At 35.3% G+C, this 11,373-nt stretch overlaps 1 protein-coding gene across 1 annotated transcript; it reads left to right on the top strand.

Annotated features, from left to right (window-relative positions):
- The first annotated feature begins 6,480 nt into the window (after nucleotides 1-6,480).
- Nucleotides 6,481-11,094, top strand: OTOR (otoraplin). Its single transcript, XM_074225793.1, has 4 exons — nucleotides 6,481-6,652; nucleotides 7,013-7,152; nucleotides 8,797-8,907; nucleotides 10,985-11,094. Exons 1-4 carry the CDS (start codon nucleotides 6,526-6,528, stop codon nucleotides 11,006-11,008), a joined length of 402 nt encoding a protein of 133 aa, XP_074081894.1. The 5' UTR covers nucleotides 6,481-6,525; the 3' UTR covers nucleotides 11,009-11,094.
- Nucleotides 11,095-11,373: the final 279 nt, after the last annotated feature.

The following is an 11,373-nucleotide window of genomic DNA, read 5'->3' as shown; positions in this document are numbered from 1 at the left end:
ACTATGTTAATATTCCCTTCCCCCATCCCCCCAAACACCACCTTCCCAGTTCCTCAATTTATTCATTTCCTATTTCTATGGAATGCCACCCAACCCCAGCCATATACAGAGAAAATCATACTCTTGATCTTACCATCATCACCCACAAGAATTCTACATCCATATTCATGAACTAAAATTCCTTACCTGATCATAATCTCTTTCATTCCACCTCTCCTGCTTTATAACTCCCAAGATCTTCATCTTTACTATGATGTCCAGTCCCTCTGACCCTTAATTTTTTCCCAGTGCACTGGGTACACTCTCCTTTTCCCTTGGTGAACCGGTTCAACTCTACTGTGTTCTCTCAGCTCAAGACCCTTGTCCCTCTATCCCATCAATGATCTCATCCTTTAAAAGTCCATCACTGGATTGCTCTGGAGAGCATTCTGCTACATGAACCTGGAGAAGGTCATGAAACTATATTGAGTACACTCCAAGTAGATCTCATCTAGATCTTCAGTGTTGAAAAGCAATCTTTTTTACACTTCCCTAAGCCACTATTGCATTTACAATGACTACTCTAAACTTTTTCCTTTGTCACACCTCCCAGAACTCTGTCTTGACTGAGTACCATTCCTCATAATTGAAAAAGTTGAGACCCTTTGCTGAGAGCTCTGTCTTCTCTCCACTTCTTTATCTCACCAAACTCAGACACCTTCTGTCACTTTTTTTCACTCTTGTTTCACATGAAGAGGTGATCCTCCTTGCCAAGGCAAACTCCTTTATATGCACAAATGCTTTCATTCCATCCTACTTTCTACAGTAGATTCTCTCATTCCTATTCTCTTACTATCATCCGTACAACTATTAGTCTTTTACTCTTTTCCTTACATCTGCTATGAATAGTCTTTTAAGTCTTGTTTATTGGCTGTTATCTTACTGTCTGTAAATATTTCTCTCCCTCAAAATATCCTTTCTTGATCCATCCATTCTTACTAGCTGTTATCCTATATTTTTCCCTCTCTTTCGTTGATTATCATCAACATTAGATATTTTTACTTCCTCTTACTTTAGTGTCTTCTACCCTTATCATTTGCTTTCTCCCTAAAGTTAACTAATGATCTCTTAATTGCCATATCTAATGACCTTTCTTCACTCCTCATTCTTGACTGCTCTGTAGTCTTTGACAGTCATCCCCTTCTTGGAATTCTCTTCCTGGAGATTTTCATGACCCTGCTGTCCTGCCTGTCTGCTGGATCTTCATCCAGATCACACATGGGCAAGGCTCTTTCCTAGGGAATGTTATGTTTCTATACTATTTCATTTGGAGATCTCAGCTCCCACGGATTTAATTATCTCTTTCAGGAAGACTCAGATCTACCTGTCTAGCTCTAACCTCTCCTGACTCCTAGTCTTTCATCTCCAAATATCTCCTACAGGTTTCTAGATATCTCAAACTGGATATTGCATAGACATCCTAAACTCAACATATGCAAAATTAAACTCAATATTTTTTTCCCCAGTTCAACCATCCACGACCCCTTCATTCTGCTGACACTGCTACCAACCTGGTCCAGGCACTCATCATCTAACTCCTAGACTTTTGCCATAGCCTTTTGCTTGATCTCCTTCCTCATTTTCACCTCCTAACTTCCCTGACTTCCTTTAAGTCTCAGTGAAGTCCCAATATCTGCAAGAAGCCTCTTCCATATCTTAACTTTCAGTGTCTTCCCTCTAGGACTATCTTAAGGTTTTCCTGTCTATATCTTGTTTGTACATAATTATTTGCATGTTGTCTATTCCAGTAGACTGAATTTGAAATTTATATAACACTAAGGATTGCAAAGCAATTCATAAATATCTCATTTTGTCCCCATTCCCCCCAAAACTTTGGGAGGTAGGGATCATTAGTAACCTCATTTTACAGATGAGAAAACTGTGCTTAAGTGACTTGTTCAGAGTCTATCTGAGGCTAGAATTGAGTTCAGGTCTTCCTGACTAGAGACCTGGCACTCTATCCATTGCTCCACCAGGCTATGTCTTAATATAATATTAAACATTTATATTTATATCTTTCTTGATAAGTTTCTTTCCTGTAATAGGGAATTTTTTCCCCTAAATTTAGAGAAAAATATTATTCAAATGTGAACCTTAACTTTTCCACTAGTTTTGGGAGTTGCAAAAGATTGCCAGTTCCTACGAGTCCTAATAGTTTCCAGCTGGTATCTAGGAGCAAGGTGGAAAAGTCCTGGATATATATATATACATTCAGTTAAAACACCTCCCATGACATACAAGATTAGGCCATTGCCATGTTTTGGTCATAAGGTTTTTTCCTAGGAATAAAGTTAATGACTGGAGTTTAAGGGCAAGAAGGCGTGAAATTGGAAATTTCGATGTCTCACTATTTTTCCATTTTTTTAAAAAAAAATCTTAGCTTTCAATTTTTTAAGGCTGTTTTGGGGATCTAATGGATTATAGCTAGGCTCCTTGCCCATATTCTATCAAAGAACATCAAATGTGAAGAATACCAAGGTCTCAGACACAAATTTTTGTTGAATGTGATCCTAGAGACAGTAGCATATAGCATTTGCATAGAAGCTGATTCCCAAGTGGGGGAGAAAATTTTTGTGTTTAGAGTAGAAAGGTATGAAAAGAAATCTGGAAACTTCAGAGGAAGGAGTGAGTAAATTAATCTACAAGGCAAGCACTATAATCAAGATGTTTCTTCAGGCATCTACATCTACTGGGGACAAACCTCATTTGTCAGATTTCTTTTCATATCTGTAGGTAGGGGGTACCAGACCATCTAAACTCTTTTTTTTTGTTTGTTTTAGGTTTTTGTAAGGCAAACGGGGTTAAGTGGCTTGCCCAAGGCCACACAGCTAGGTAATTATTAAGTGTCTGAGACCGGATTTGAACCCAGGTACTCCTGGCTCCAGGGCTGGTGCTTTATCCATTACGCCACCTAGCTGCCCCTATCCATCTAAACTTCATAATAACTCAAACGAGTATAATAAGAAAGCAAACTTTACAAACAGATCTCTATCTAGTCTACTAATAACCAAACTCTGCATTCTACTCATTTCTTGGGTTGCTGGAGGAACAAAGGCACCAAATCATTAAACTTTTTTTCCTTTTACTATTGGCCTTCAAACTTAAAAAATAAATTATTTTTTAACTAAAATATCCTTAGATATAGTTTTGCTTAGTAATTCTACTGCTCATTTGTGACCTACATCCTATCATCATTTCTTAAAGCACCTTTCAAAACATCAATTTTATATTTTTCTCTTGGACTTGTCTGTAAATGTTAGCCTGAGGCTAACAATTCATACTTTTCTTCTGGCTCTGCTTCTGACTCTCTAAAATCACCATACTGAGTTACCTTCCTTTCCTGAACATTCCCTCTTTTTCCTTTTTTCCTTATCTCCTACATCCCTCTTCTCCCATTTGCGAGTTCCTTCATAACTTCAGTTTTGAGGAAAACCCTGGGTCAGCCATTCTTTTTTACTCTCCAGACTCTGCACGTTGACACCATTTCTTCTTACCCTATTAGAATAGAAATCCCTTGAGGGCAAAGCCTGTAAATCTTAGAGAATGCTTGTTGACTAGGATTCATGATGATTTGGAGCTTTGTGGACAACCAGTTGATAGAAATGGAAGTAAACATTTTTTCCCAACAAAGTAAGGATAGTGACTACTGATATATTACAGTATGAGATGGAAAGTGTAAAATGTAAATGTACATTAGGTGGAGTGTACAGAGTGCTGGGCCTAGAGTCAAAGACCGGTATTCAAATTTGTGCTTAGATGCTTATTAGCTGTGTAATCCTAGGCAAGTCACTTGATCTCCCTTTGCCTCAGTTTCCTCATCTGTTAACTGGGGGAGTGGTTTAATGATAGCACCTGTCTCCCAGGATTGTCATGAAGTTCGAATTGAGATAATAATTGCAAAGTCCCTAGCACAATGCCTGCTACATAATAATTACTATATAAACATTAGTTATTATATTTATTCTTTGTCCAAATACCTTATAGTTTGATTTATACTTTTATCTCTACTTGTAGCTTTAAAAGTTGCAAAATATAATGGGGGCATTACTGCTTTATATATCTCCTTTATTTAGAGAAAGCTTTGAAAATAGTATTAAACACCTTAGGATGAGGGCCCTCAATGTGCGTGTGCTTGCCAGGACCTTAGCATCTTCCTTCCCTATCAAATGGGCCTTTGGAATGCTAGCCAACTCCAGATCCTCAACCCCTCCTTGAGGCCTTGGATATTTCAAGCTGGCATTTCAAATGCCTTCAGAAATAAAAGGCCAGAGTCTGAGGCATAGGGATTTATCTGGTTGGGTTCCAGATGGATTCCAGTGTTATGAATGGCCTCATGGAAATCCTTGTCTTTGATGGGGACTTGTCACATCATGGTGTGGTGGAAAGAGTGCAGAATTTAGAGTATAGAAGATCTGATCTTGCATTTGTATGACCATGCATAAATCAGCTTCTCTGGATCTGTTTCTGCCTTTGTAAAATTGGTAAAAACAATCAATCAGCAAGTATTAAGCACCCACTTTATACCAGATCCTGTAATAGGTACCCATTAAACAAGCAAGGAATAAATTTAAACTAATAGGGGAGAAAAGTACATACAGAGTAGGTGCTTAATAAATATTTATTAATTGAATGACATATATAACATAAATATAAAATGAGTAAATATAAATGGACATAAAATATATATGAACAAGGTATCTTGTAGGGATACCTTTCAGGTTTCCTTTCCTGAATGATCTACCTCTAGAAGGAAGAGAGAGCTTTTGAGGTAGATCTAAGAGTTGGAATGCATGGAGTGTAAGAGGCAAGAGAACGGGTTATGGAGTGTCCTTTGGGAGGAAGAGTAGGAAAAATCCTGTTTGTCTGGATTACATTGTGGGAAGGCAAGTAATGTTCAATGAGTCTGGAAGGACAGGTTAGGCCTTACAGGGATTTAAAAGGTAAATATAGGGGTTTGTATTTGATTCTAAAGACAATAGAAAGAGACTGATGAGGCCTGAACAGGAGTCACATGGTCAGATCTGAACTTAAGGAAAATTATTTTGCCGACATTGTGTAGGATGGACTGGAGAAGTGAGGGACTTGAGTCAAGGACACCAACTTGAGGGACAGTGATCTAGAAAAGGACCTGAGCTGTGTCAGTAAAGATAAGCAGTAGATGTGGAGGTCGTGAAGGTAGAAATGACAAACCTGGACAAGATTGTATATGTGGGGATGATACTGAGCCTAATAGAGAATTGTGGCCTAAAGACAGGAAGTTTGGAAGAAGAAAAGATTCGAGGGGAAAGATGATGAGTTTCGTTTTGGTTATTTGGAGTTGGAAAGATCTCCAGGACACCCAGTGTGAAATACATTTTGCTTATTTCAGAGAATTATAGGCCTTTCCTGATCCCTTTTAATGCTAGTACCTTTCTCTAAGGTGATTTCCAATTAATCCTGTTTATATCTTTTTTGCATAGTTGTTTACATTTTTCTCACCCATTAGACTGTGGGCTTCTTGAGAGCAAGGACTATTTTTTGTAACTTTGTGTCCTCTATTTTTAGTATAGTGACTGACATATAGTAGTAGGTGATTAATAAATGCTTGTTGCTTTGATTTGATGACTTTAATGTCTTCATTTCAGTTGTGGCCAGCTCTTTGTGACTTTATTTAGGGATTTTCTTGGCAAAGTGACTGGAGTTTGCCATTTCCTTCTCTATCTCATTTTATAGAGGAGAAAATAAGGCAAATAGGATAAAGTCCCATAACCAGTAAGTTTCTGAGGCTGGATTTGAACTCATGTAAATGAATCTTCTTGATTCCAAACCCAGTGTTCTATCCACTGCACCACCTAGATGCTCTGATGACCCTAAAGCACAATGCAAATGAACTAATAATGATTATAAGGCTAAAATTTTTGTGTGATAAATAATTGTTTTCTAATCTTATTTTAAGAAAATCAAATCCAGATATGTATTTCCTATAAATTCATTCAAATGTAAGTAGCAGGTCTTTATATAGGAATTTTAAAGAATTTAAGGTAAAAATGCTACCTTAATGCTATTAAAACACTTAAATAGTACTCTGATTTTTCATGACCATTTAAAACTTTGTTTTAATTTAGAATTTTTTTTTATTTTATTTTTTCAATTACGTGTAAAGACAGTTTTCAGCATTCATTTTTTTGGAAGCTTTTGTGTTTCACATTTTTCTAATTCCCTCCCCTCTCCCCATGACAGTGAAATCTGATATACACATATTTCTATATTAGTCAAATTGTGAGACATTAAAAATTTAAGAAAAACATATCTATGTGAAGAAAGGGCATAGAAGATTATACTTTGTAAATAAGTCCAGAGAATGTAGCATAAGCTGAGAAAGTAGTGGAATGTTAGCCTCAGATCCCATTGGTTGAGATTATTTATCCAGATGTTTAGATTTTGCATAAAAGAAAGGGACTACTGAAGCTGGTCCACATTTGATGGTGAGAGTTACTAGTAAAAACAATGGAAAGGATCATTACAAGAATATTTTTTCTTTTCCTTTTGAGTCTTCTAGCAACTTGTATTGTTCATGGAATTTTTATGGATAAACTTGCTACCAAGAAGCTCTGTGCAGATGAAGAGTGTGTCTGTAAGGACTGTTTTTGTACTTTTCAAATTATTGGACTATATAAAATTGAATGTAGATATATTTGCATAAAATCTGATTGTATTTTCTAATACAAAATGTTCAATGTATACTTGATTAACATCTTTTTGATCTTTTAAATAGTTTCTTTCTTTTAGGAATATATTTTACTAAGTGTTCTGTCAAGTGAAGCTCTTTTTCCCCCTTTTGGTTATTTGCAACTTAAGTAGAATGTGTAATGTAAATTTTGACCTATATATGATATTTGTCAATTTAAGTTCAGTAGAATTTTTAATACTACTTTGTACTTTTTATAATGTAATATGTGCAATAAATGTATCCATGTCTTTTTTTTCCCCTCAGATACAATTTCTCTTGCTAAAGCTCAAGATGATTATAATGCCCCCGACTGTAGGTTCATTAACATTAAAAAGGGGCAGCTGATCTATGTTTATTCAAAACTAATCAAGGAAAATGAAGCTGGAGAATTTTGGGCTGGAAGTGTAAGATGAGATTTTATTATACACAATTTTATTATACACAAATATGTAAGGTTGTTACTGTTTCAGCTATTTTTGATGAATTTGTCTAATAATGAATTAAAAAACTAGTCATTGTTATTTTAAACCATACATTAGGGTAAATACCAATGTACAGTGCTATCATAAAGAAAATTTCACAGAATGTAAAACCATTTTTTTGTTTACAAATTCATTACTATGCTTTATTGGAAGCATAGACAAATACAGAACCAAATTCAGTGTAGATCTCTATAGAACTAGGGCCAGAGTGGATAAGGTAACATCTGTCTAGGACTGAATATTGAGGTAGTGGTGCAATGAGTTATTCTTATAATTTTTATAGTACATACATTTTTGATGCTAAATAATTCTATCCCCCAATAGTTATTTGTTTGGTGATAAATCAAGTTGCAAATTTTAACAATGAATGCTTTCAATCTTTTGTATGATAACTCCCAGGGAGTGAATTTTCAAAATTTTTCTGTCATACACACAAATGTCTTTTCCCAGTTTAGAGTCCAGATGATATTTTGCAGGAAATAATAAACTGTTAAATGTAGATATGAGTATTAATTGTCAATATGGGAAATTAATCCGCATTTCTTGTGAGATTGTTACCATCAGTTTTATTATAGACATTTTACAGGAGAGGAAACTGAGGCTCAGAAAGGTTGACAGAATGGGAATTGTTACAAGGATTCATCGACCCAGAGTACAGCATGCTTTTCATTATTCCATGATTACTCTCAATTTAACCTGTAAAGGAGCAAGAATATCCCTGTGCCCTATAACCAAAGAAATGTTCATTTTACTTTTTTTCTTGGATACTTATAATGAGGAGGATTATCTTTTAGGACAGATCATTCTACTTTGAGGTAGCTCTAACAGTCAGAAAGTTTTCCCCTAAAATCCTAAATTTGTCTCCTTGCAACTTGAACCCACTGCTTCTAGTTGTGCATACCAGACCAAGCCCTTTTGCAGAGGACAGCCTTTCAAACATCTGAAGACAGCTCTCATGTTCCCCCAAAGGAAATTTCTCTCCAGGTTATGGAGGTGTTATGTTAAATTAACATCTTTGATGTTATGGGCTTGCTGTCCATTATACCACACTAACCAGTATTAGTTGAAGACTTTTAAAACAGTAGAAAATCTTTGTGAAGATTCTCCAAAGAGGCTGCATACAGATAAAAGTGAAAACTGATGTTTTGAACCAAACCTTTGGAGACATTTGTCCTTTTCTGTCAAGCCAAATACTGTTACTGTAATCTCCTTTAGTATCAGATTCCAAAATATTGATTTACTTTGAAGCACTAAGAATCTAAGAGCCTTTAAAATAGAAAAAAGGGCAAGTTAATTAATGTTAAAAGGAAAAGTCTTTTAGTTTTAACTAACAGATATTTTTCATGATTCTAATAGTATGATTTTTATAGACACAGGATTACATGCTACTAAAATTCATGCATGCTAGTTTGGAGAAGTCTGTCATTAGCCTTGGGATTCTAGATAAACTCCAATTGCTCTCCTCAGTTTTGATCACATTGCATCTACTCATAAGGGAATGTATTGATTGAAATATGGCTACGAATAGCACCAGTGTGTTTAATTGTCACTGTGCTCAATATTCAGGTATATGGTGAGCATTATGAGGAAGAAATGGGAATTGTAGGGTATTTTCCCAGTGATTTGGTCAAAGAGCAGCATGTCTACCAAGAGGCAACCAAAGAAATTCCTACAACGGTAAGCAACTTTCAGAAGCACATGTAATTCTATAAAATTATGGTCATAATAATGGCACAGGTAGTATTATTTCTTCTTAATGTTGTTTTCTCAAAAAAAAAATATATATACTTTACCATATATACAAATGTACATATTCAGAGATACATATATGCCTATATGTAATGTGCATTGTGCATGCCTGTAAAACATATGTAAATGTGTAATACATATATTGATTTGGACCTATGATTTCAGCAGTGCAAAAGAGAATGGGGTATGGTATTTAGGATGCTGAACCTGGAGTCAGGAAGACTTAAGTTTATATCTTGCCTCTGACACATTAACTCTATGACAATGGATAAGTCGCTTAATTTCTCTGAGCCTCAGTTTCAGAATGGAGATAATAATACCTATACTACTGCTATTGCAAAGATGTTGTGAGACTCAAATGAGATTATATACACAAAATGCTTTGCAAACTTACAAATTACAACAGCAATAATGATATTGGTTATGATTGACAATGGCAATTATTGTCATATTAACATATATATCATATCATGTCACTAATGCACATTGATAACAGTCTTAGAGGGTGGTAGGTGGATACTGAGAGAGTCCTTTTCCTGTACTTAGACAGTTGGACTGAGTCAGAGATAGGTCTTGAACCCAGGGCTTCCTGGTCTTTAATATTGGCCTTAATTACTCTAAAACATGGAACCCTTAACCATATTTTAACTTGAACAATATTTTAACTTGGAAGATTTTTTTTCTAATGCTTCTTTCTAATATTTATTCATATTATATACTATATATATATACACACATATATATATATATATATTATAAATACAGATTAAAAAAAGATTTAGGATAGTATAGTGGCCATGAGGACTGATCAAACCTGGGATGACCATGTTCCCAGGCACTTTACTAGGACTCAAATGGACTAGGGGGGAAAAATCTTGAATTTGAATCAGAACACTTGAATCCAGTTCCCAGTTCTACCACTTTTTAATTCTGTTTCCTAGGGCAATTCATAGCCTCTCTCTGGACCTGGGTTTCCTTATTTATAAAATGATGGAGCTGTACTAAATGAATTCCAGTGAATTCCTTTAAATCTATGAACTTATGGAGGTGTAGACAGGTTGCCAATTTGCTTCTATGGAGATTTTTCATACCTAGAATTCCCTACACCAAAAAAAAAATCACAGCTCTAGACAAAAAAAAAAAAAATACAAATAGTATTACATAAACCATGTGTTATGAAACAGATCCAGTAGTTGGATTTGTTTATTTATGTGGATAGTGAAGGAAAAAGAAGTGATTAACCTACATACTGTATTTGAGAAAATTAAAGTATTTTGAAACCATCTGTGAATGCCTTATTTTGAGGCAGACAGACTCTGCTTTATGTATGAAATTACAGCTGTATCCCTTCCAGGGTCCCAGAGCCCAATAACCAAGTGGCAGGAATAAAAAATCCTTTTCATTAACTCAGCAAGGTTGTTGTTTGGACATAGGGAAATTCATTCTGCTAGCAGAGACTGGAAATGGGTTTCCCAGGAGGGAGCCTACTGCTTGCTGGGCATAGTAACTTAAGACTATTTTCTAATAATTCCAAGATTGCCTCTCACCTGTTTGCTTTTCGTAGGAAGCTGAAGGAAAGGGAGAGAGCTATGAAATAAAAAAGAAGAAGGGAAACAAGCATTTATTATGTGCTTACTGTGTAACTGCTTTACAAATGTTATTTCAATAGGTCCTCACTACAACCCTAGAAGATAGATACTCTTTTTTAGAGATGAGAAAACTGAGGCAAATGGAAATTATGTGATTTGCCTAAGGTCCCAAAGGTAGAAAGTGTCTGAGGTTAAATTTGAACTCAGGTCTTTTTGACTCCTGACAAGTACTCTACCCACTGTAATACTTAATGCTTATTAGAGAGTTTAAAATTTGTTTGAAAACTTTTATTATTGAATATGAGAGGGATGCTTTAAATTTGGAATTAGGGGACCAGTTTGGTTTAACCAACTTCTAAAGAGCTTATTTTATTTTATTTTTTAGCTGAGTTAAATTTTTATTATTTCTTTTTCAGGACATTGACTTCTTCTGCGAGTAGAAACCCACAGACATTGAAATTTCATGATGAAAACTTTGGATATTTAAAACACACCTATAGCTTCCTCAAACTAAAGCAACAGCCAATCCAGAGAATCTTTGATTTATTAGTGAAAATGTTTGTAAATTTAGAGTTATTTGTAAGTCCAGATCACTTTACCTGTCTCTGTCCTCAACTTTTGTCGACTCCTGCGTTTCGAGGGATCTGAATTTTTATTTTTCTGCTTATAAAATTATTTCCATTCAGTTATTTCAGAAGACATGTGGGAGGATGAATGAAACATCACCTGTATGGAATTTTAAGCTCTCAAATGGACAACATGTTGTAGCTACTCTCTATTTAAAGGTGCTAAGGGATTGAAATCA

Source organism: Macrotis lagotis, chromosome 1 (genome assembly GCF_037893015.1).
Source record: "Macrotis lagotis isolate mMagLag1 chromosome 1, bilby.v1.9.chrom.fasta, whole genome shotgun sequence".
Lineage (NCBI taxonomy): Eukaryota > Metazoa > Chordata > Mammalia > Peramelemorphia > Peramelidae > Macrotis > Macrotis lagotis.
This window is presented reverse-complemented; position numbering and strand designations above follow the sequence as displayed.

Coding starts and splice junctions, on each gene's coding strand:
- OTOR (XM_074225793.1), top strand. CDS start 6,526: ATGGAAAGGATCATTACAAGAATATTTTTTCTTTTCCTTTTGAGTCTT. Junction 6,653..7,012: donor TGCAGATGAAGAGTGTGTCT/GTAAGGACTGTT, acceptor TTTTCCCCTCAG/ATACAATTTCTCTTGCTAAA. Junction 8,908..10,984: donor CCAAAGAAATTCCTACAACG/GTAAGCAACTTT, acceptor TTTCTTTTTCAG/GACATTGACTTCTTCTGCGA.